The sequence below is a fragment of the Oncorhynchus keta genome, chromosome 12 (genome assembly GCF_023373465.1).
Source record: "Oncorhynchus keta strain PuntledgeMale-10-30-2019 chromosome 12, Oket_V2, whole genome shotgun sequence".
Classification (NCBI taxonomy): Eukaryota; Metazoa; Chordata; class Actinopteri; order Salmoniformes; family Salmonidae; genus Oncorhynchus; species Oncorhynchus keta.
In genome coordinates this window covers 27,450,084-27,476,473 of record NC_068432.1, presented here as the reverse complement: position 1 = coordinate 27,476,473, position 26,390 = coordinate 27,450,084, and the positions used below count along the sequence as shown (strand labels likewise).

Sequence of the window (26,390 nt, the reverse complement as noted above, 5' to 3'; positions counted from 1 at the left end):
GTGTCATGTAGGGATCAAAGCCCCCTAAGGTAATCTGTTGGGTAGACAACCTACTTCAGTTGACTCTGGTAACCTTCTGCTCTACCAGCAAGCTTAACTATGCCAATAATCTCTATGCAACAAGGTGAAACTGTGACACACACTCAAACAAACGCTTAAGCACTCACTCATGCAAGTGTGACTGATAAGGGAACTGTTACATGGGTGGACCTTGCTCTCTGTAGAGGTAGATGTATATGGGGGAGTGAAGCTACATTTGGTTTCACCTGAAGGTGGAGTCCCTCTATTTACTAGGTCTGATTCAACAGGAAATTAACCTTGGATCCATTTTAGTCATCGCTCTAAGAGTCTTCAACAAGTAAGTTATTAGAATGATGTATGTCGATGTACATTGGATCTCAGTAGGAATATTTCCTAAAGAAAAATGCAATTTCAGAATGATCTTGTTTGTTGTTGTTGAGGGAAAGACTTAGGGAGGAAGTATGATTCTGTCGGTACTCTGAATGGACGGATCTATGAGACTGCAATTATTGAAATATATTTTGTTTCAATAATATATTTTGTTTGATTAATGTTTGTTCGAGAAGATAAGTTATTAAGATATAATGTTTCTGTGGTTGGGCTGTAGTGAGTCTTTGATCAGCGATCAATCAGAGAATGTTTGTGTTTTTGTGAACAGGGGAGTTCCTTGCACAACATTCCTTGGTGAAAAATGTAGCGTTCAGAGCTCAGGTCTGTTTGAATGTGTACACTATTTTGCTGCCCGCTGTGTTGTTTCCATGCCATTGTCTTTTTTGTTTTTATATTACAGGCAGGGAATATTAGCATGACTGTTACCTGGGCAACATGGCCAGTGTTTTCTTCACGTTGCTTTTACTCTATGCAACAGGTGAGCAGACCTCAATATTCTATGCACACATATACACATTTGACACACTACATCGCATATACTCACAATTGAAACAAATCTACTGAATATGATAGGATGGGGACAAAATCCATAGTTGACGTCGCAATTGGGATTACCCAAACATTTCATAATAGTGAATAAACATCCAACTATATTTCACTGAACGAGCATTAGAACCCAGCTCAGCATATCATTTATCCCTGGCTTCATCTTGCCCTAGTTAGACTGGTCTCGTTTGGGAGTGATTAAAGCTGTTCATTTCGCATGAGGCCTTCTCGTGTTTATCACAGCAATGCAGAGAAATACAGGTCTCTGATTTAACATGCCTAATGGATACGGCTTTACGTTGACTACACCAGGCTATAATATTGCTTCCTTCTTAAGGAAACTTTATGAGTCAGGTCTCATCAGGATAGTGCAGTTTTTTTTCTCCAATCACTTTGGTGCAATTTCCCCAAGTATGTGGTACATTTTCACAACTCTAAGCACAGAAATATAAACAGATCATCAAAATGGCTCATGTTTCAAAACTCGAAGCACATGTTTGATTGACTGAGTACATTTATATATTTGTACCTCATAAATGTATCAATTTGACATCAATTTATGTTAGAAGGTAAAACCAAATCATATATGGATGTGGTTGTAAATATTGTACATCATTCTCCATCAGCCAGTGTGCTTCACTCTTGTGTGCTACCATTTGGAGTGCAGTGTACAATTCACTGCTGAAATACTTTGGTTATATATGCAAATATATTCCACTCATTATCTGAATTTCTTTGATACACTCGCTGTAAGCTGATGATACTGTGCATGGGGCACCTTAAGGTCTCCGACCACAAGAAACAAGATTCTCTGGTCTGATGAAACCAAGACTATTTGACCTGAATGCCAAGTGTCACTTCTGGAGGAAACCTGGCACCATTCCTACGGTGAAGCATGGTGGTGGCAGCATCATGCTGTAGGGATATTCTTTTAGTGGCAGGGACTGGGAGACTAGTCCGGATCGAGGGGAAGATGAACAGATCAAAGTACAGAGAGAGATCCTTGATGAAAACCTGCTCCAGAGCGCTCTGGACCTCAGCCTGGTGCGAAAGTTCACAACCCTAAGTACACAGCCAAGACAACGCATGAGTGGCTTCAGGACAAATCTCTGAATGTCCTTGAGTGCCCAGCCAGAGCCCGGACTTGAACCCGATTGAACATGTCTGGAGAGACCTGAAAATAGCTTTGCAACTACGCTCCCCTTCCAACCTGACAGAGCTTGGAGAGTATCTACAGAGAAGAATGGGAGAAACTCCCCAAGTACATGTGTGACGAGCTTGTAGCGTCATACTCAAGAAGACTCGAGGCTGTATTCGCTGCCAAAGGTGCTTCAACAAAGTACTGAGTAAAGGGTCTGAATACTTACAGTATGTAAATGTGATATTTACATTTTTTTTGTCATTATGGGGTATTGTGTGTAGATTGATGAGGGGAAAAAACTATTTAATACATTTTAGAAAAAGGCTGTAATGTAACAAAATGTGGAAAAAGTAAAGGGGTCTGAATACTTTCCGAAGGCACTGTACCTTAATAGGCGGCAGGGTAGGTAGCCTAGTGGTTAGAGCGTTGGACTAGTAACCGGAAGGTTGCAAGTTCAAATTTCCCTGAGCTGACAAGGTACAAATCTGCACCTGAACAGGCAGTTAACCCACTGTTCCTAGGCCGTCATTGAAAATAAGAATTTGTTCTTAACTGACTTGCCTGGTTAAATAAAGGAAAAAAATGAAAAATAAAAAATATATAGTAAAAGTGTGTCACCCAGTAAAAACTACTTGAGTAAAAGTCTAAAATGATTTGGTTTTAAATATACTTAAGTAACAAAAGTAAATGTAATTAATAAAATATATTTAAGTATCAAAATGACTTATTTTATGCAAATCAGACGGCACCAGTTTTTATTTTTTTATTTTTACGGATAGCCAGGGGCACCAACATTTAGACATAATTTACAAACGAAGCATGTGTGTTTAATGAGTCCGTCAGATCAGAGGCAGTATGGATGATCAATGATTTTCTGTTGGTAAGTACGTAAATTGGACCATTTTCCTGTTCGGCTAAGCATTCAAAATGTGACGAATACTTTTGGGTGTCAGGGAAAATGTATGGAGTAAAGGGTACATTATTTTCTTAAGTAATGTAGTGAAGTAAAAGTAGTCAAAAATATAAATAGTAAAGTGAAGTAAAGATACATCAAAAAACACTTAAGTAGTACTTTAAAGTACTTTACTATAATAACAAAGAGAGCCGCACACTCCATATGTATAACCTCCCAGTATTTAAAAAAACCCACCAACGTTTCGGCATCACTGTGCCTTCTTCAGGGTAATGTCATAAACGCTTGAACCAGGTTATGTACAGTCGTGGCCAAAAGTTTTGAGAATGACACAAGCATGAATTTTCACAGTCTGCTGCCTCAGTTTGTATGATGGCAATTTGCAAATACTCCAGAATGTTATGAAGAGTTATCAGATGAATTGCAATCCATTGCAAAGTCCCTCTTTGCCATGCAAATGAACTGAATCCCCCAAAAACATTTCCACTGCATTTCAGCCCTGCCACAAAAGGACCAACTGACATCATGTGCCGCCATCATTGCTTTGCACAAAAAGGGCTTCACAGGCAAGGATATTTCTGCCAGTAAGATTGCACCTAAAAAAACATTTATCGGATCATCAAGAACTTCAAGGAGAGCGGTTCAATTGTTGTGAAGAAGGCTTCAGGGTGCCCAAGAAAGTCCAGCAAGCGCCAGGGCAGTCTCCTAAGGTTGATTCAGCTGTGGGGCCGGGGCACCACCAGTACAGAGCTTGCTCATGAATGGCAGCAGGCAGGTGTGAATGCATCTGCACACACAGTGAAGCTAAGATTTTTGGTGGATGGCCTGGTGTCAAGAAGGGCAGCAAAGAAGCCACTTCTCTCCAGGAAAACATAAGGGACAGACTGATATTCTGCAAAAGGTACAGGGATTGGACTGCTGCAGACTGGGGTACCCTGCTACAGTATGTGCGGATAGTATGCATCCCCTTCCCCTCAAGAATGGTCTACCATATATCCAGTTATGCAGAGTTAAACGAATCTGTGGCCACCAGTCAGATTTTGACAACAATGCTAAGACAATGACCGATACATTCAAAATGAGAGGCTACAAGGACAAAACTCTTAATGCTGCAATGATGAAAATATCTCAAAAACCAAGAGAGGAATTGCTAACAACTAAATCAAAGACAAAAAACAATGGTGTTTTGCACTAAGTACACCAAGTGTTCTGAGAAAATGAAAGCAATCCTGAAAAAGCACTGGCATATTTTGCAATCAGACAAAAAAATTGCACACCTCTTCAAGGAGCCTCCACTGGTGGTCTATAAGCATGGTCACAATAATGTAGATAACTTGGTGAGATCTGACCTGCCCCTTGAGCTCACTCAGACACTCTTGACACCCATTCCAATAATAGCAATAGCACTAGAACAACATCCTTCTTCAGACTCCCACATAGAGGTTGAAAAATTCCTGTTAGGGGGATCATCTCATGCAAGACAACGGGGGTAATCTATCTCATCACCTGTACATGTGGGAAAGCCAGGTAGGACAAACAAAAAGACAATTAAAATAATGCATAGCTGAACACCGCAGCTCTATCAGGTGTGAGAACACTAACAATCCAATAGCAGCTTACTTTGTTGAAGCTAACCATCCCATCTCCTCCCTCAAATACACAGGCATTGAGCATGTTGCTCTACCAAGGAGAGGAGGTAACATGGAGATCCAACTACTAGAGGGAGGCTTACTGGATGTCCTATTTTAAACACATTTACCCCTAGTGGTCTGAATATTGACTTTGATCTCAGGCCCATCTTATGACCAATTATATTTTCTGTGAACAGGTCTTGTAAATTAATGTATTCTTTCTCCACCTTATCAGAGTACACCAAATATGTTCCCTCTGTTGATCATGTTTATTATGCATTATGGTTGAACCAGAAGACTACATGTAACAACATTTTATGAAATTGTAAATATTTAAATATAAACTCCGCAAAAAAAGGAACGCCCCTTTTTCAGGACCCTGTCTTTCAAAGATAATTCGTAAAAATCCAAATAACTTCACAGATCTTCATTGTAAAGGGTTTAACCATTGTTTCTTATGCTTGTTCAATGAACCATGAATAATTCATGAACATGCACCTGTGGAATGGTCGTTAAGACACTAACATTTTACAGACGGCAGGCAATTAAGGTCACAGTTATGAAAATGTAGGATACTAAAGAGGCCTTTCTACTGACTCTGAAAAACACCAAAGAACAATGCCCAGGGTCCCTGCTCATCTGCGTGAATGTGCCTTAGGCATGCTGCAAGGAGGCATGAGGACTGCATATGTGGCCAGGGCAATAAATTGCAATGTCCATACTGTGAGATGCCTAAGACAGCGCTACAGGGAGACAGGACGGACAGCTGATCATCCTCGCAGTGGCAGATCACGTGTAACAACACCTGCACAGGATTGGTACATCCGAACATCACACCTGAGGGACATGTACAGGATGGCAACAACACCTGCCCAAGTTACACCAGGAATGCACAATCCCTCCATCAGTGCTCAGACTGTCCGCAATTGGCTGAGAGAGGCTGGACTGAGGGCTTGTAGGCCTGTTGTAAGGCAGGTCCTCACCAGACAGCACCGGTAACCACATCGCCTATGGGCACAAACCCACCGTCACTGGACCAGACAGGACTGGCAAAACAAAAAGTGCTCTTCACTGACGAGTTGCGGTTTTGTTTCACCAGGGGTGATGGTCGGATTCACGTTTATAGTCGAAAGAATTAGCTTTACACCGAGGCCTGTACTCTGGAGCGGGATCGATTTGGAGGTTTAGGGTTGGTCATGGTCTGGGTCGGTGTGTCACAGCATCATCGGACTGAGCTTGTTGTCATTGCAGGCAATCTCAACGCTGTGCGTTACAAAGAAGACATTCTCCTCCCTCATGTGGTACCCTTTTTGCAGGCTCATCCTGACATGACCCTCCAGCTTGAAAATGCCACCAGCCATACTGCTCGTTCTGTGCATGATTTCCTGCAATCAGCAGGAAGTGTTATGCCATGGCCAGCGACTCAACTCAAAATATATCTTACATTTTAGATTCTTCAAAGTAGCCACAAGTAGCCTCATCAATTTTTTGTCATTTAGCAGATGCTCTTATCGAGAGTGACTTACAGTAGTGAGTGCATACATTTTCATTCACACTGGTCCCTCGTTGGAATCAAACCCACAACTCTGTCATTACAAGCAATTGTGGAAAAAGTACCCAATAGTCATACTTGAGTAAAAGTAAAGATACCTTAATAGAAAATGACTCAAGTAAAAGTGAAAGTCACTTTGCTGAAAGCCTATCCATGTCTCATTGGAGCTCCATGGGGCTCCTTAGATGCATTTTTTTAAGATGCATTTTTTCTGTATGAAAAGAGCTTTGTAAAATGCATCTATTATTATGTAATGAATGAGCACCTCAGAGTGTAAACAGGCCCAACATTCCAAACACCTGAGACTGTTTTAGGAACTTGTTCTATCGACAGAATAATGAGTCAAGAGGGTTCTCGAGGTTTACTGTTCTAAAGGTGTGGCACTTGCAGCAAAGACAAGAATACAGGTGCTAAGGCCCCAAGGCAAATCACTCACTCAAGTCACTCAAATCACTCACAAGGGTTAGAAAAGTCAATCATCCCATTTCTGGGAAATAGCATGCGTTGCATCAGTCATCTGGGCATTGGAGCACCATCGGTTCGGTTCGGCTCCACTCCACTCTCTTGGACCAAGAAGTAGCAGCGGCAGAAGTCGTAGCGGCAGCAGTCCGACCCCAGTAGTAGCAGTAGTGGAAGTGGCTCTGAGCTCTCCTTTTGAGCGGTGTAGTGGCTCAGAATCATTACAAATGTATAAGTTCAGGGGAACATCCATCTCCAAGGAGACCAGCCAAGTTGACTACACTCAACAACAAGGATCAAACTTGTGAACAGAATGAGTTTATTCCCCCCCACATAGGGCCATAAACAACAATCGTCATGCTGGCCCTTTCATAGCTATTTCAACTTCACTCTGTAGTGAATGTTCTTCAACAAAAGCTTATCATATCTGTGCTTATCTTGCAAACTGTACCTAACAACTCACAAATATATCAAACTAAATAAAAAATAAATAAAATGTATTTGTCACATGCGCCGAATACAACAAGTGTAGACTTTACCGTGAAATGCTTACTTACAAGACATTAACCATTAACAAAATGTTTACCAAGTAGACTAAAATAAAAAGTAATAATAAAAGTAACACAATAAGAATAACAATAACGAGGCTATATACAGGGGGCACCGGTACCGAGTCAGTGTGCAGGGGTACAAGCTAGTTGAGGTAATCTGTACATGCATAGATAACAAACAAACAGCGAGTGTACAAAAGGGAGGAGAGGTCAATGTAAATTGTCCAGTGGTGTTTTTATGAATTGTTCAGCAGTCTTATGGCTTGTGGGTGGAAGCTGTTGAGGAGCCTTTTGGTGCTGGACTTGGCGCTCCAGTACCGCTTGCCGTGCAGTAGCAGAGAAAACAGTCTATAAACACTTGGGTGACTGGAGTCTCTGACAATTTTATAAGCTTTTCTCTGACACCGCCTATTATATAGGTCCTGGATGGCAGGAAGCTTGGCCCCAGTGATGTATTGGGCCGTTCTCACTACCCTCTGTAGTGCCTTACGGTCCGATGCTGAGCAGTTGCCATACCAGGCGGTGATGCAACCTGTCAGGATGGTGCAGCTGTAGAACCTTTTGAGGATCTGGGGACCAATGCCAAATCTTTTCAATCTCCTGGGGGTGAAAAGGTTTTGTCGTGCCCTCCCCACGACCGTCTTAATATATAATATAATAATATATGCCATTTAGCAGACGCTTTTATCCAAAGCGACTTACAGTCATGTGTGCATACATTCTACGTATGGGTGGTCCCGGGAATCGAACCCACTACCCTGGCGTTACAAGCGCCATGCTCTACCAACTGAGCTACAGAAGGACCACAAGTATTAGTATGTTTGGACCATGATAGTTAGTTGGTGATGTGGGAACCAAGAAACTTGAAACTTTTGACCCGCTCCACTACAGCCCTGTTGATGTTAATGGGGGCCTGTTCGGCCGGCCTTTTCCTGTAGTCCACGATTAGCTCCTTTGTCTTGCTCACATTGAGGGAGAGGTTGTTGTCCTGGCACCACACGGACAGTTCTCTGACTTCCTCCTTATAGGCCGTCTCATTGTTGTCGGTGATCAGGCCTACAACTGTTGTGCCGTCAGCAAACTTAATGATCTCAAATATAACAAATGACAAATAGATAATCAATATCTCCTCTCACCCACAACTCTAACCACACGTGGATCCTCTCCTCTCCTCTCCTCTCCTCTCCTCTCCTCTCCTCTCCAGGAGTCTCAGGAGTCCCTCAGCTGGAGCCCCTGAATGTGACTGTGCTACGGGGCTCAGAGGCTCGGTTTAACATCAGCCTGTCTGAGGCCTGGTACTCCATGTCATGGATGCTTAAAACTGTTTTGGTCCTCACCATCAACAGTGGCACCGGTGTGTCTGAGCACAACCGTCGTTTCTCCGTTAAAAACTACTCCAGCGCCGACATATACTGCTGGGAGTTCATCATCCGGGACGCCTGGAGGAACGACTCTGGTGACGTCAGCTGTGGCGTCCAGGAAAAGCCGACCCAGACCGCTCAGCTCTTTGTCCAAGGTTGGGAACAAATCCTCAATATTTCATCCTTAGAAGTGAAGACTGGCCTCTTTACTGGAATCAAAATGTGCAGAGTAGTAAAATAATGTATTTTTCCCATCTCATTCTGCACTGTATAGGCTGTGCACATACAGTATCACTATAGATGACAGTAGTGTAATGACCGACCTATGCTCTGGAGAGCAGTAGTATACACTGTAAGATCAGAGAGTAGAGAAGTGGTAGCACACTGTAAACTCTGAGCATAGAAAGGGATAATAATCTGTTCTCTCAGCAGGTCCTGGCTAATCATCAACACAGGAATAAGGATCCATGTATTAGGCAGATGGAACAGTCTGATTCAGACAGAAATAACTCTTTAAAATACTTTTGATGAGCTTCTATATAATCCAAGGTTAGAATATGGAGTTGATTTAAATAATCACCTTTACTGAAATGATAGAGTACCATTGTTGAGGAGATTAAATTAAATGAATTAATAAACTGCAGAGTAACTGGGGCAGGGTGACATTTTTGGTGGATTTCACATTGAGTTCGCGTTAATTGTCAGCACAACCAAATGTAAATCAAAACCAGATGTTGAACTGACGTCTGTGCCCAGTGGGTAAGGCAAGTTTTCTCTGTCTAACTAATTTGCCACAGTTGCCAAAAGTGATTAGTGTAATAAATAACCAATGAACCAAGTCCATGTACAGTAAGTATTTTTGCTGTAGCCAATCTACACATTAGCAATTGTGCAGAGAAAATACAGTGCTGGTCTATGGATCCCAGAGAAACATTGTACACCACAATACTTTGTACACCACCCTTGCATCCGTTGTTTCCAATCAGCAAGTATGCTTTGGCTCCTAGACAAGGGTAAGATAAAACACACTAGTGGATGGGAGCTGTAGGATTTGCATTATGGTTCATTGAACTCTACTGCTTACTTTGATGGTAAGCATTTATTTGAAGCGCAATCTCCTCAAGTCACGCACACAAGTGCACACACACACACACACACACACACACACACACACACACACACACACACACACACACACACACACACACACACACACACACACACACACACACACACACACACACACACACACACACACACACACACACACACACACACACACACACACACACACTATATATACTTTATTTGGATTCACCTATCAGGTTTACATTAAAAAAGTATCCAAACATTTCAAAGGTCCCTGTATGAATGGCACTCAAGGGTACAGAAAGCACCTCCTTCTGCCCACTGTCATTTAAAACTCTTCCCAGCTTGAAATAGTTCTCAATGCAAATCAATGGTGGCCAGGGACCAATCAGATGCTTGTTGATGCGTGAGCTCTGCATATAAATACCCGGACTCTCACATCAAAGTGCTGAGGATTGACATGAGGAGAGATTTTTTGCGTTTGCAAAGACTTGGGCGCTACTTTTTCAATTGACACTGCATATATTTGTTACTTAGTTAGCTAGCTAGCTAAATCAAGGGCAAGGGGGTGTGGGAGAAACATCTAAAGGAGCTCAGCCGCGTGTGCAATTATTGACTGGGAAAGTTACAACATGATGTCACAATCAGAACGATTGGGAACTATTTCCCGCTGGGAAGATTTTTACATGACAGCGAAAACAGAGCAGTACCTAGCCAACTGCTTTGCTCTTGTTTTTGTCAGGCCAGCAATCTGGAGGCCATGCACTGCAATCCTGTGTAAGTAGTAGTAGTAGTAATGTCATAAGGTGAATGCACCAATTTGTAAGTCGCCCTGAATAAGAGCGTCTGCTAAATGACTTAAATGTAAAAATGTAAATGTGTGGGGAGAAACATCTAAAGGAGCTCAGCCGCGTGTGCAATTATTGACTGGGAAAGTTACAACATGATGTCACAATCAGAACGATTGGGAACTATTTCCGCTGGGAAGATTTTTACATGACAGCGAAAACAAAGCAGTATCAGACCAGCAATCTGGAGGCCATGCACTGCAATCCAGCACCACCATCTTGCATCTCCCCGATGGGCTGGTACTTAAGCAGCTTCTCGGCAAAGGCATCAACATCAAACCAGCTTCCCCTTACACAAGAATGTTTATGCTTGTGTGCATTAACAACATGGACAATAGACTCCATTATATTTGACTCATGTAGAATACTGATTTGGTCATGATTTGCAGGGTACCAGAGTGGTAGATAATATTTTGTTGGTAGAACTTTCAACCTCGCCTTAACAGTGAAGGTGAGAATGTCCTCACCAACGGCAGCATTTTGGTACATGGAATGGGAGACAGAGTGTTCAGCTTAGTTCAGAGCAGCGAGTTTCTCCTGCATCCCCCCCACACACACACACGTGATGTTCTTCTATCCTCGTGTGGAACTACAATGAATATGTTCCCTAATCCCTTACCCTAACCCGTAACCCTAACCTAAACCTAATTCCTAACCTTAACTCTAAATCTAAACCTAACCACTAACCCCTTGCCCTAACCCAAATTCTGACCCTAATCCTCATTGCAACCCTAACCCTAAACCAAACCTCTGAGCTTAGAATAGCAGTTGTCCTCATGGGCATGCTGGAAATGTCCCCATGAGGAAGAATTTTCCTGTTTTGTACTATCCTTATGATGACTTTTCTATCCCCAAAATGATAGAAAAACCAACCAAGCATAGGGGAAACACACTGTGGATATGCAAATGCCTTGTAGAGCTCAGCATTTATGGACTATTTTGAAGAGTTGCACCATGCATAGGGGGAGGCTCATTATTTGCAAAATTTGCCTATTTCCACATGGTAGAGTTCACACAAAAAAGAGAGGAATAAAGTTTGGCATCAGATGTTCTGAGACAAAGATTCCAGCCTGGAGACAAGATGTTGAAAAACATTTTGGTATTTGATTATAAATCGCAACGGGAATGAATATTCTCAATTCAGTTGATCTTTACTGAACACTCTTTTGACATTTTTTGTTTTATAGAGCTGACATCTGTTTTTATTAGCACTTCAGCAAAATGTGTGATTGACCTAGAATTTGAACCCTGGTCTCTTGTGTGCCATAAGACTACTATCCTTCTAGCCTGCTGAGCTAAACGCCTATGCATTAGCTCAGGGAGCTAATGCAAGTCTTCAAATCTCAGGCAAGGGCACTCATCATGCGAGTGTGGTCGTCCTTGGTTGACTCTGTTTTGTACTCCTTGCTCTAGTGGCTTGGGTGATGGTATGCCATTTACACATTCACGGTTACAATTTACTGTTCATCTTATTGCGGCTCCTGCTGGCTCTATTTGATTACCTTTATTGGATATTGATTTGGTCTTGTTTCTATGGTGTCACACCCTGATCTGTTTCACCTGTCTTTGTGATTGTCTCCACCCCCGTCCAGGTGTCGCCCATCTTCTCCATTATCCCCTGTGTATTTATACCTCTGGTTTAACACCTCTGGTTTACTGACCCCTGCCTGCCTTGACCTGTCTATTGCCTGCCCCTGTTGGAATATTAAACTATTGTTTATTCTACGTGGTCTGCATCTGGGTCGTACCTTCACACCTGATTGTACAAACAGGCCATGACTGACCCAGCAGACCCGGGCCAGCTGCGCAACGCCATCTCCTCCCAAGGAGCCTCCATGGGTAGGCATGAGGAATTGCTTCATGGGCTGATAGAGAGGGTCCAAACGTTGGCTGAGCACCATGACTGGGCATTGGACATGCTGCTGGTAACCCCACCGCGCCTCAGCAATTTGGCGGTTAGCAATGCCTCTCCACCGGCCACTCCACCTCCCCCGTTTACCTCCTGCGCAACGCTTTAATGGAGAGCTGAGCACCTGTCAGGTGTTTCTAGCTCAGTGTGCCCTCATTTTCGAGCTTCAGCCCTCCTCCTTCCCATCGGATTGCTCCAAAATAGCCTACCTCATCACGCTGATGTCTGGAAGGGCTCTCACCTGGGCTACCGCTGTATGGGAACAGCAGCCGGCCATATGCGAGAGCCTGGAGGGGTTCGTGGGAGAGGTGAGGAAGGTTCTTGATGCCCCTTTCTCCTGGAGAGAAGCTGCCCGGAAGCTAATCCAGTTCCAGCAGGATGCCCGCACTGTGGCCGACTATGCAGTGGAATTCAGTACGTTGGCAGCTAAGAGTGCGTGGAACCCGGAACCACTGTTCGACATGTTCCTGCACAGCAACTCGGAGGAGGTTAAGGAGGAGCTTGCGGCTCGGGAGTTACCCACAGAGTTTGACCCCCTCATCGCTTTGACCATCCACATCGATGGGCGATTGCGGGAATGACAGATCGAGAGGAAATTCGATTTCACTCGCACGACCTTGCCTCCGAGTCCTCCCAGAAGTCCCCGACGGTCCCGTGGCCGAGAGCACCCGAGATTTCCCTACATTTCTCAAGAGTCACCGAGGAGGGCCAAGGCACTGTTTCCCAAGCCCGTGCAGCTAGTCAGGGCTGGGCTGTCGCCAGCGGAATGGCAACACAGTGTCAGCACAAGGAGCTGTCTGTATTGCGGGTCATTTTGTGTCCTCCTGCTCGGTAAAAGTGCAGGCTCACCGGTAGGAGCGAGTACTCTGGTGGGCTATTAGGGGGACTTTTCTCCTTTCCTTACTCACAACCCTTTATATGTCATTCTGCTGTGGGGAAACCAGTCCAAATCTCTTTGGGTCCTCCTTGACTCTGGGGCCGATGAGAGCTTTTTGGATGTCACACTGGCTTCTGAGCTGAATATTCCCACTCAGCCTCTCTCCATTCCCATGGATGTTAGAGCATTGGATGGGTGCTCTATTGGTCGGGTCAGCTATAATACCACTCCTATCAACATACGTGTGTCAGGGAATCACAGCAAGACCGTTCAGTTCCTGCTCATCAAGTCCCCCCAGATCCTCATGTTTTTGGGATTCTCCTGGCTCCAGCGACACAGTCCACTCATCAACTGGTCTACAGGTGCCATCATGGGCTTGAATTTGTTCTGTCACACCCATTGTCTGAAGTCGGCATAACCTGCCCCGGGATGTCTTCCTGGGTCCTTGGAGGTGGTTCCGGATCTCTCCACCATTCCCGCTGAATACCAGGATCTCCGGGAGGTGTCACAGCAAGTCCTGGGCAACTTCCCTTACACCACACCGTCCCTATGACTGCGAGATTGACCTTTTCACTAGCACCACGTTTTGCCGGGGGAGTCTGTACTCGCCGTCGGGACCGGAAACCAAGGCTATGGAGGACTACATTGGGGACTCCCTAGATACTGGATTTATCTGTCCCTCTTCCTCTTCCACTGGCGCAGGGTTCTTCTTCGTGGAGAAGATGGACAAGATCCTGCGCCTGTGCATTGACTACCAGGGACTCAATGGCATCACTGTAAAGAACAGTCATCCACTCCACTCATTTCCGCAGCCTTCAAGCCGCTCCAGGGGGCCACTGTGTACTCCAAGCTGGATCTAAGTAATGCCTGCCACCTGTTGCGGATACGAGAGGGGGACGAGTGGAAGACCGCCTTCAACACAGCCAGCGGCCACTATGAATATCTGGTCATGCTCTTTGGCCTCACCTACGCCCCTGCCGTGTTCCAAGCTCCGGTGAATGACGTTCTCCGCGATATGCTGAACCAGTTCGTCTTCGTCTACATTGATGACATCCTCATCTTCTCCCGCTGCCCCCAAGAACACGTGCTCCATGTCCGGCAGGTTCTCCAGCTCCTGCTGGAGGATCAGTTGTTCGTTAAGGCGGAAAAGTGTGAGTTCCATCGCTCCACCTTGCCCTTTCTGAGCTACATCATCTCTGCTGAGAGCGTCAAGATGGATCCCAAGAAGGTGAAAGCGGTGGTGGATTGACCTCAGCTTACATCCAGGGTGCAGCTGCAACGCTTCCTGGGGTTCACCTCCAGTTTGTGGTGGCCAATGCCCTGGACCTTAACACTTCTTTGGGATAGGGGGCGGTATTTTGACTTCCGGTGAAAAGCGTGCCCAAAGTAAACTGCCTGCTACTCAGACCCAGAAGGTAGGATATGCATATAATTGGTAGAATCGGATAGAAAACACTCCAAAGTTTCTACAACTGTTAAAATAATGTCTGTGAGTATAACAGAACTGAAATGTCAGATGAAACCACGAGGACAAACCATCCCAAGAAATGTTTTTTTCATCCTATCACTGATTTCAATGGCTGGCACTTTTATAATAGGGCAAAATCATGCCCGATTGCAGTTCCTAGGGCTTCCACTAGATGTCAACAGTCTTTAGAAAGAGTCAGGCTGGTTTTTGGAAAAATGTGGGAGAAGAAGTCGTTTTTCTAAGGGCTCCCATTTTGTCTGTAGTGTTTCCATGCGCATGGCCGAGAGCGGGTAATTTTTGTTTATCTCCGGTAAAGACAATAACGATTCTCCGTCTTAAATTGTATTGTTTGTTTGCATTTTAGGGTACCTAAGGCTTGATTATAAACGTTGATTGACTTGTTTGGATAAGTTTATTGGTAATGTTTGGGATTAATTTTGTTTGCATTTTGACTGATAGAAACCGAGTGAATTATTGACTGAAGCGCACCAGCTAAACTGAGATTTTATGGATATAAAGAAGAAATCTATCGAACAAAAGGACCATTTGTAATGTAACTGAAACCTTTTGGAGTGCCAACAGAAGAAGATCGCTATCGCTATTTCTGACTTTCGTGTCGCAACTTCCTGGTTGAAAATGAATTTTTTATGCATTTGTGTGCTGGATGCTGTCCTCAGATAATCGCATGGTTTGTTTTTGCCTTAAAGCCTTTTTGAAATCTGACACGTTGGCTGGATTAACAACAAGTTAAGATTTATTTTGATGTATTGCCCTTGTGATTTCATGAAAGTTTAATATTTATAGTTATTTAATTTGAATTTGGCGCTCTGCCATTTCACCGGATGTTGGCCAGGTGGGACGCTACCTTCCCACCTATCCCAAAGAAGTTTTAAGCTACATCCCTGCGCCTTCTTCTCCCACCACCTCACCTCCATGGAGAGGAATTACGATGTGGGGAATCGGGAGCTTCTCGCGGTGATGATGGCATTGGAGGAATGGAGGCACTGGCTCGAAGGGGCGGAACATCCGTTCATTGTGTGGACCGACGACAAAAACCTGGAGTATCTCCGCACCACCAAGAGCCTCAACTCCAGGCAGGTGAGATGGGCCCTGCTGTTTACCCGGTTCAACTTTTCCCTCCTACCGGCCGGGTTCCAAGAATGTCAAGCCGGATGCCCTGTCTCACCGCTATAACCACTCAGCTACCACCCCGGAGCCCGACCCCGGAGCTCCTTCCCATCTCGTGCCTTCCGACGGCAGTCAGCTGGGGTATCGGTCGGGAAACAGGTTCGGGAGGCACAGCGGTCCCAGCCGAACCCTAGGGGGTCCCAGATAACCAGATTTTCGTGCCTGACGCTGTCCACTCCGTGGTCCTGGAGTGGGACCAATCTCCCTGGACTTCATCACGGGTCTCCCCCCATCTGATGGCAACACCGCCATCCTGACCGTGGTGGATCGCTTTTCCAAGGCCACCCACTTCATTCCTCTCCCCAAGTTACCCTCTGCCAAGGAGACGGCCCAGCTCATGGTGCAGTCTTCCGGATCCATGGACTGCCCGTGGACATGTTCTCTGACCACAGCCCTCAGTTCTTGTCCCAGTTCTGGAAGGTGTTCTGCACCCTCATTGGGTCATCAGCCAGCCTGTCCACTGGGTTCCACCCCCAGTCTAATGGCCAGTCGGAGCGAGCCAACCATGACCTCGAGACCACCCTGCGCTGCCAGGTCTCCGCCAACCCCACCACCTGGAGCCAGCAGCTGGTGTGGGCAGATTACGCCCGCAACACCCTTCCCTGATCTGCCACAAGCCTATCACCATTTGAATGTTCCCTCGGGTATCATCCCCCACTCTTCCCTGAGCAGGAAGAGGAGGTCGGCATACCTTCTGCCCAGATGTTTGTCTACCGCTGTCGTCGTACCTGGAAGAGAGCACTCCTCAAGACCACCTCCAGGTTTCGACAACAAGTGGATCGCCATCGGACCCCGGCTCCCCGGTTTCGTCTCGGGCAGAAGGTATGGCTATCTACCCGGGATCTGCCATTCCGGGTGGAATCCCGCAATCTCTCCCCCCGGTTTATCGACCAGTTACCCATCTCCAAGATCATTAGCCCCTCTGCTGTTCATCTTCTGTTGCCCCTTACCCTTCGTATTCACCCCACCTTTCATGTCTCCAGAGTCAAACCCATGTCTCACAGCCCTTTGTCTCCCTTAGCCTGTCTGCTGCCCGGTACCGTTGCCCCACCTCTGGTTTACTGAGCCCTGCCTGCCATGACCTGTCCATTGTCTGCCACCGTTGGAATATTAAACTATTGTTTATTCGACATGGTCTGCATCTGGGTTGTACCTTCACACCTGATATAGAGTATGGTGCATGGATGGACTTCTCATTCCCCTGATTTGGACCTACCTGATTACAAACATATTCCCCTCCATGTATCAATACTCCTAGGCAGGCAGTAGTAATATCCAACTGAATGGATGTCGATATTACATTGATTGTTTACATTGTGGCCAACCCTCAGCTGGGACCAGTGTTAATAAGTCAGGACATTCAGGAAGCATTTACCATACTAGAACATAGTTGCAGGATTATTTTCCTGCTGAAGCAAACTGGCTCAAATTAAGTTCCAACATCTATAGAATTATCCACTCTGTAGGTGGTCCAACATTAACACTACAGTATATTCAATGTGTTTCATATAAGATGTCATCCCTCACGGTTGCTGACTGTTCTCTTCTGTCTGCCTCCACAGAGAGCGGCACAGTGAGGATTGTGGGAGGTAACATAACAGTGGCCCAGGGCCACCAGGCCATCGTCCAGTGTGAGGCCTCTGGTTGGTTCCCTAAACCCACAGTGAGCTGGGTGGTGGATGGGGTCATGGTGGACCAGAACAGCTACAACAGTAGCAGTGAGGCCCTGGACAGTCTGTATAACTCCATCAGCCTCCTCACTGTCCGTGGGGTCAACAGTGTCCAAGTGAAGTGCCTGGCCAGCGTATCTGCCCTGACCACCCCACTGTCCAGCTCCATCTACCTGGTGGTTGGTAAGAACTCTTCTGACTCTTCAGTTAGACAGGCATTTGATTTCCATAGGGGGGCACGTTTTGTTCACGGGACAAGGGCATGCACACATTTTTAAATGAGTTTTTATAGGAAATACATGTAATATAACTGTAGAAATGTATCAAATCAAATGTTATTGGTCACATACACATGGTTAGCAGACGTTAATGCAAGTATAGAGAAACGCTTGTGCTTCTAGTTCCGACAGTGCAGTAATATCCAACAAATAATCGAACAATTCCACAACAACTACCTAATACATACAAATCTAAAGGGGTGGAATAAAAATATGTCCATATAAATATATGGATGAGTGATGACCGAGCAGCATAGGCAAGATGCAATACGTGGTATAAAATATAGTACAGTTGAAGTCGGAAGTTTTCATACACCTTAACCAAATACATTTAACTCAGTTTTTCACAATTCCTGACCTTTAAACCTAGTAAGAATTCCCTGTCTTAGGTCTGTTAGGATCACCACTTTATTTTAAGAATGTAAAACGTCAGAATAATAGCAGAGAGAGTGATTTATTTCAGCTTTTATTTATTTCATCACATTCCCAGTGGGTCAGGAGTTTGCATACACTCAATTAGTATTTGGGAGCATTGCCTTTAAATTGTTTAACTTGGGTCAAACGTTTCGGGGTAGCCTTCCACAAGCTTCCCACAATAAGTTTGGTTAATTTAGTCCCATTCCTCCTGACAAAGCTGGTGTAACTGAGTCAGGTTTGTAGGCCTCGTTGCTCACACACGCCTTTTCAGTTATGCCAACACATTTTCTATAGGATTAAGGTCTTTGGGCTTTGTGATGGCCACTCCAATACCTTGACTTTGTTGTCCTTAAGCCATTTTGCCACAACTTTGGAAGTATGCTTTGGGTCATTGTCCATTTGGAAGACCCATTTGCGACCAAGCTTTAACTTCCTGACTGATGTCTTGAGATGTTGCTTCAATATGTCCACATAATTTTACTTCCTAATGGTTCCATCATCTAAGTGCACCAGTCCCTCCTGCAGCAAAGCACCCCCACAACATGATGCTGCCACCCCCGTGCTTTACGGTTGGGATGGTGTTCTTCGGCTTGCAAGCCTCCCCCTTTTTCCTCCATATATTATATATTATTATATTATAACAATGGTCGTTATTGCCAAATAGTTCTATAGTTAAAACTATTTGGCCATAAAAAAATAGTTTTGTTTCATCAGACCAAAGGACATTTCTCCAAAAAGTACGATCTTTGTCCCCATGTGCAGTTGAAAACTGTAGTCTGGCTTTTTTATGGCGGTTTTGGAGCAGTGGCTTCTTCCTTGCTGAGCGGCCTTGCAGGTTATGTCGTTATAGAACTCGTTTTACTGTGGATATAGATACTTTTGTACCTGTTTCCTCCAGCATCTTCACAGGGTCCTTTGCTGTTGTTCTGGGATTGATTTGCACATTTCTCACCAAAGTACGTTCATCTCTAGGAGACAGAACGCATCTCCTTCCTGAGCGGTATGATGGCTGCGTGGTCCCATGGTGTTTATGCTTGCGTACTATTGTTTGTACAGATGAACGTGGTACCTTCAGGTGTTTGGAAATTGCTCCCAAGGAGGAACCAGATGTGTGATGGTCTACAATTTGTTTTCTGAGGTCTTGGCTGATTTCTTTTGATTTTCCCATGATGTCAAGCAAAGAGGTAGTTTGAAGGTAGGCTTTGAAATACATCCACAGGTACATCTCCAATTGACTCAAATGATGTCAATTAGCCTATCAGAAGCTTCTCAACCCATGACATCATTTTCAGGAATTTTCCAAGCTGTTAAAGGCACAGTCAACATAGTGTATGTAAACTTCTGACCCACTGGAATTGTGATACATTGAATTAGAAGTGAAATAATCTGTCTGTAAACAATTGTTGGAAAAATGACTTGTGTCATACACAAAGTAGATGTCCTAACCGACTTGCCAAAACTATAGTTTGTTAACAAGAAATTTGTTGAGTGGCTGAAAAACGATTTTTAATGACTCCAACCTAAATGTATGAAAACTTCTGACTTCAACTGTATATACATATGAGATGAGTAATGTAAACATTATTAATGTGGCATTATTTAAAGTGAATAGTAATCCATTTATTAAAGTGGCCAAGGATTCGAGTCTGTATGTAGGAAGCAGCCTCTCTGTGTTGGTGATGGCTGTTTAACAGTCTGATGGCCTTGAGATATAAGTTGTTTTTCAGCCTCTCGGTCCCAGCTTTGATGCACCTGTATTGACCTCGCCTTCTGGATGGTAGTGGGGTGAACAGGCAGTGGCTCGGGTGGTTGTTGTCCTTGATGATCTTACATTTTAATGTGCATGAACACAACCAGTCTGATGTTTTAATCTGATTGTCAAACAAATCACTTCAAAAGTAGGTTACCTTCGCACGTTTGTCCAAAATAATTCCAGGATCCAAACAGTACACTGTGCACCCGGCAACTTTCCTTCAATTCGCAAGTGACTGAAACTATCTCACCAGAGAAAGCATCCGAGCGTGCGAAATAGTGTTTTTCTGTCTTACTGTGTGTAGCCCATGTATCTGATGCTGTCTGGCTAAAAAGAGTATGATATGCAATACTCTTTTTGGCCAGGCAGCATCAGATACATTTTGATCGCTCTGATTCTTTCTCTGGTGAGATACGTGCGAAGGTAACCTATCTTAGATTAATCAGTCTTTCTGTTTGCTTCTCGATCAAATAAATGATCAATGTTGAAATGTTTGGACAGGCAACGAGGTAAGGTAGGGCGGGCCATTCCCCCTACGGCCAGCCTATAGTGCCGGCCCTGTCTGGTCACTTCCAGTAGCCTGGACAGTACCTTCAACATGGATAGGATTTAGTGAGGTCTGCTTACACTGTTAGAAATGGGAACCTTTGCTGAGTCAGGAAAGGGATGTTATGGGTTCCTGGCCAAGTTGAGGTGCTGCCAAAAATCACAATTAAAAGTTGATGATCCTGGCTGGCCTTACAATTTTTAGAGCAATAAAAAATATGAGAAAATCCTCTGAAAGGATAAGAGCTACCTCCCTTAACATATGCCTTTGTACTGTTCTGTTGGACTGTGATTATTTTTCCATAATTACTTATTACATTAATAAATAAGTTAATGAATTCATTGTTTATGCAGGTAGATACTTACATGATACAAGTTGTGCATTTCTTCCATTCATTGCCATGTATCATTTTCTGTAGCTCCGTCACACGTTTGATTAGTTTAGTACATTAACAACTAGTGGCAGGTTGGACAATAGAACCTACTATCTCAATAGCCAACTGAGTTTAAGGCTGAGATGTCAGTCTACATTGTGATATTTACTAACCATACATACTAACTCACTAACTCTTACTTATCTCGAGACCACTGTTTCACCAGAGCCCCAAGACTGGACTGTGCTCATCGCTGTCGTTTGTTCCATCGGTGGCTTCGCTCTGCTGGTGCTGCTCATCCTTGGCATCGTCTTCTGCTGCAAACGCAGAAAAGAAGCAAGTAAGAAGCCTTTCTTTAGCTTGTATCAAGGTCAAACCTCCTGTAGTCCAAGGAGCAGGAGTCATGCCCAAATCGAGCCTCTTGCTCTGTTTCACTGAAGAAAGTAGAAAACAAGTAGACTGAGTCAGGACAGGTCTCACTGAGGTCCTCTATTAGGACAATGCCAGGGTGATATATATGAAGAGGCCTTCATCTAAATACAGGACACACCAGTCAGAAAACATAGTAACTTTAGGACTGTTTGGCTCCCGCTGCTTGCCTCTCATATGTCCGATGCATACAGGAAAGCTCAACAAGCAACAGACTTCAAGGAGATGCTAACAAAGAGGTTGACTTGCAGTAAATCTTCTAATGAGTATAAAGGTTTATGTATGATCATTTGTGGATGTAGATTAATCACTGTCTGAAAGGGTACACATGAGGTCTAATGTCAAATCTCTGACTATAGGTCTATAACACCTATAGGCCTATATGTCTAGAGACAAATGTTGGAGAATTAATTCGGTCACACTTGATTTAGAAAGTCCGGATTTTCCATCTGTAGATGCTCTACTGATGGTCATACTATCAACAAACTATCTGTTGATAAGCAAGTGCTTGCTAAGGTTAGGGTTAGGTTTAGAATAAGGGTTAGGGTAAGGTTAAGGTTAGGCTTAGAGCTAGTGTTAGGGTTAGTAGATAGTTAGTTGAAATGTTACTGATAGTCTGTAGATATCATCTACAGATGGACTATCCAAATAAAGTTTGGCCTACTACATTCATCATGGCATAATTACCATCACCAAAAGCAACACGTCTATACCTGATTCATTATTATCTTCTCTCGGGGTTCATTTCAGAATCCAGCTACCAAAAGGAAATGGGGTAAGAGTTCTGCTACCATTTTGTCCCCAATTACCAGATCAGTTACCTTGATCATTATGTGAGGTTTATAGTGTGATTGTTGCAGTGAAGTGTTTGATGTATCCCAGGAGAACGAGGTCCCAGATCGAGATGAGTGGTGGTGCAGTGGGACAGAGACTGGGCAAGGAAAACCCTGCATACGTGATAGACGGCCAAACAAGTAGGAGCTATCATTTCTGTCTTTACACACACACACCAACACACACACATGCGCCCGCATAGGCACTTATGCCTACACACAGATTAGAATTACATTTTCGATTAACAGAACACATTTTTAATGTTAACAAAATTCTTTAAGTTATGCCTTGGTATGTTTATATCAGCCTCTTGCTGTCACGTGTTCACAGCCACGCTGTCACGTGTTCACAGCCACGCTGTCGCGTGTTCACAGCCACGCTGTCGCGTGTTCACAGCCACGCTGTCGCGTGTTCACAGCCACGCTGTCGCGTGTTCACAGCCACGCTGTCGCGTGTTCACAGCCACGCTGTCGCGTGTTCACAGCCACGCTGTCACGTGTTCACAGCCACGCTGTCGCGTGTTCACAGCCACGCTGTCGCGTGTTCACAGCCACGCTGTCGCGTGTTCACAGCCACGCTGTCACGTGTTCACACATTCTTCTATCCCTGAAAACACTCCAATGGTAAAATATTGAGATGTATCTTTCTTACAGCAGGTGTCACCCACAGTGAATTCAACGACAGTGGTTACATCCAGACTAGCTATACAAAACATTTTGAGGTACGTAATAATACATTGAGACATAAGGTAGCCTCTAGATTTAGATGTGGATTTCTTAATTTGTTCAGATGTCAATTTATTCTGTATTATTTATTTACAGTGTAATTGATTAGTTTTCATTACAGTAATGAGTCTGGTAAGAAGTACCTCATGAAACTTAACAAATGTAATATTAAAGTCAACTGTAATAAGTCATAACCTAAGAATTTCAGGGTGATTGCATTTTCAGCTGAAGATTATTAGTTATTTTACATTTTAGTAATTTAGCAGACAGTCTTATCCAAAGCGATTTAGAATAGTGAGTGCATATGTACTTTTTCGTACTGGTCCCGCGTGGGAATTGAACCAACAACCCTAAAAGAGAGAGTGCGAGAGAGCTGTTAAGTGTTACTGTGCTCTTTCATTACCTAAATGGGAGAAGTTAACCATAAACTGTAAACCACATGTATCATTTGGGACACATTTAGGGAAGAGTATACACTGTAAACTATGTTTTGCTTTTGTTTACCAGATTCCTGATCTTGTCAACGGTAACCAGGCAGCAAATGGCCATGCCAGTGCATACAACGTCCTGGGTGTAACTGGTGTCAGGAAACACAGACATGTTACTATTGTGTGAAGGAATTGTACAATCTTACTCACATACAGCAGAATCAAGCTGTAAAATATGTCAAATGTTCTCTGAATGTTTCAATGTTTCCCTTCTCTGCTCTTCATGTTATCATTTTGGAAACTTCCCCAACTTTTGAAACAAAGTGGTGCCTCTATTTTGGAACTAAGCCTCGAAGGGTTTGCTTGTAGGGCAACCTACCAGGCCAAATAATGTCAAAACACATTTATATCAACTAAGGGCAGGAGCATATGATGCCAACCAAACAAATTCTCCTTGAGTTTTAGGAGAACATCAGAGGGGTAAAGGACATCATCTGCTTTTTAAATTTCTGTATGGGGAGCAGTGTAAACTTGAAAAACCAGGTTGACCAATTGAGGTTGAAAGAGCTCTTTCACAAGGGAGACCTGGAGGGGGGCAATGTTTATTAAAGTACATGGAAGATAAATCATTTTCACACTGGGCAAGCTATTAATTTCTATATGGTTTTATATAATGGCAAACTGAATGTAAATTAGTTCATAAGCATGCACCCAAATTCTCTTTGACAGTAAATGTGATGGAAACTCTGACAAACTGATTGATGCACCAAGGCCTGCCTCTCAATACTCTGTCATGAGCACAGGGCTCCATAACTCTGTTAGGTTAAGAGCTTGTCCCCCCACAGCCCCAGCACTGCCACATTTCTATCTACTGTACCAGCTAGCATTGTGGTGGGCCTCATAAATTCAGCATGATTGAACTAGAGGTTTATGACAGTGAGCTGAAGTACTCAGAGAATCCTCCACATTCCTTTCAGCCCATAAGAAGGTGTCAGAGTCTGTTGGAACTCTCACTGCTCCAGCCATTTGGGTTTAGGCTTATATCAATGTTCAAACGTATTCTCTTCTTGAATGTTACCCCATAGGTCTATTTTGTTAATGGCATGAATGCAATGTGATTCGGTAGACATATTGAGAAGTGCAATTACCTGAGACTAGGGCTGCAAAATTCTTGTAACTTTCGAGAAATGTCCAGGTTTTCTAGAAATCCAGGAAGGCGGATTCCATTTGCTGCTTATTCCCTCTTAATTTCAGGAATCATCCGGAAAACCAGGGAATGTATTTCAACCCTACCCATAACAAAGTTTTGTCATACTCTTAAAATGTGATGGTGTAGCAATTTCCTATAAGAGTCTTCCATCGTTATCATAGTGTAATAACTACATTATCATGGGCCTTTTTGTTCAAACAGATCTTAATCATAATAAATCAATTCTATATTTATAATAAAAATGACAACAATTCCATATGAGTGACCTCCATTCCATTTAACAATTGTTTACTGTAATATGCAACATCTTGTAATTGTGAGGTAGGGATTTACCAGATGAAGTATGTCAAATTGTTTTGACCGGGTCAAGTGTAGTGATGTATGATGTAATCAAATAAACACTTTCTAATTTTCCTACCAAGGACATTACCGTGACTAATATGAAGTTTCAGAGTGCAACATAAGCATGGTAAATAATAATGACCATTTCAGAGGTAAAGTTTCCCAAAGCCATGGGGTGTAAAAGCCACGGAGAGTCAATCGGTCAGCCTGCATCAGTGGATCTCAGTGCTTTCTAATCTGAAATGACATCATCTGCATCATGGTGTCGCATAACAATGCTGCTTGGACTTATGAAGCAATTAAAGAGGATGGTTGACAGAAATACACTCAACCACACACACAAGGACATTCTATCTCAAACCTACAATACCAGTGAAAAGTTTGGACACGCCTACTCATTCAAGGGTTTTTCTTTATTTGTACTATTTTCTATATTGTAGAATAATAGTGAAGAGATTTTTTTTAAACTATGAAATAACACATATAGAATCATGTAAATAACCAAAAAAGTGTTAACAAAATATATTTTAGATGTAAGATTCTTCAAAGTAGCCACCCTTTGCCTTGATGACAGCTTTGCACACTCTTGGCATTCTCTCAACCAGCTTCATGAGTTAGTCCCCTGGAACGTTTTTCAATAAACAGGTGTGCCTTGTTAAACATTTATTTGTGGAATTTCTTTCCTTCTTAATGCGTTTGAGCCAATCAGTTGTGTTGTGACAAGGTAGGGGTTGTATACAGAAGATACCCCTATTTGGTAAAAGACTAAGTCCATATTATAGCAAGAACAGCTCAAATAACCAAAGAGAAATGACAGTCAATCATTACTTTAAGATATGAAGGTCAGTCAAGAACTTTGAAAGTTTCTTCAAGTGCAGTCGCAAAAATTATCAAGCGCTATGATGAAACTGGCTCTCATGATGACCGCCACAGGAAAGGAAGACCCAGAGTTACCTCTGCTGCAGAGGAGAAGTTCATTAGAGTTACCAGCCTCAGAAATTGCAGCCCAAATAAATGTTACACAGAGTTCAAGTAACAGACACATCTCTACATAAACTGTTCAGAGGAGACTGCGTGAATCAGGCCTTCATGGTCGTATTGCTGCAAAGAAACCGCTTTTAAAGGACACCAATAAGAAGAAGAGACTTGCTTGGGTCAAGAATCACGAGCAATGGACATTAGACCGTGGAAATCCGTCCTTTTGGTCTGATGCGTCCAAATTTAGATTTTTGGATCCAACTGCCATGTCTTTGTGAGGCGCAGAGTAGGTGAACGGATGATCTCTGCATGTGTGGTTCCCACCATGAAGCATAGAGGAGGAGGTGTGATGGTGTGGGGGTGCTTTGCTGGTGACAATGTCTGTGATTTTTTGATTTTTTTATTCAAGGCACACCTTACTAGCATGGCTACCACAGCATTGATACGCCATCCCATCTGGTT

The 26,390-nt window shown here is 43.6% G+C and overlaps 1 protein-coding gene across 6 annotated transcripts; it reads left to right on the top strand.

Moving 5' to 3' along the window:
- The first annotated feature begins 201 nt into the window (after positions 1-201).
- igsf5a (immunoglobulin superfamily, member 5a) lies at positions 202-25,025 on the top strand. Of its 6 annotated transcripts, XM_035782323.2 has the most exons (10): positions 307-358; positions 680-732; positions 812-889; positions 8,409-8,720; positions 17,507-17,797; positions 21,209-21,322; positions 22,162-22,186; positions 22,294-22,385; positions 22,899-22,966; positions 23,478-25,025. In XM_035782323.2, the coding sequence occupies exons 3-10, from the start codon at positions 847-849 to the stop codon at positions 23,583-23,585; spliced, it is 1,053 nt and encodes a 350-aa protein (XP_035638216.1). In that variant the 5' UTR covers positions 307-358; positions 680-732; positions 812-846; the 3' UTR covers positions 23,586-25,025. The 6 variants fall into 6 exon arrangements, with proteins under 6 accessions (XP_035638220.1, XP_035638219.1, XP_035638218.1 ...); XM_035782327.2 differs by lacking the exon at positions 680-732 and having other exon boundaries at positions 202-358; positions 22,297-22,385; positions 22,902-22,966; XM_035782326.2 differs by lacking the exon at positions 680-732 and having other exon boundaries at positions 203-358; positions 22,297-22,385.
- Positions 25,026-26,390: the final 1,365 nt, after the last annotated feature.

Excerpts from the sequence above, each read along its gene's own strand:
- igsf5a (XM_035782322.2), top strand. The coding sequence starts at position 847 with ATGGCCAGTGTTTTCTTCACGTTGCTTTTACTCTATGCAACAG. Across the intron at positions 890-8,408 it reads GCTTTTACTCTATGCAACAG|GAGTCTCAGGAGTCCCTCAG; the intron begins GTGAGCAGACCT and ends TCTCCTCTCCAG. Across the intron at positions 21,323-22,161 it reads CAAACGCAGAAAAGAAGCAA|AATCCAGCTACCAAAAGGAA; the intron begins GTAAGAAGCCTT and ends GGTTCATTTCAG.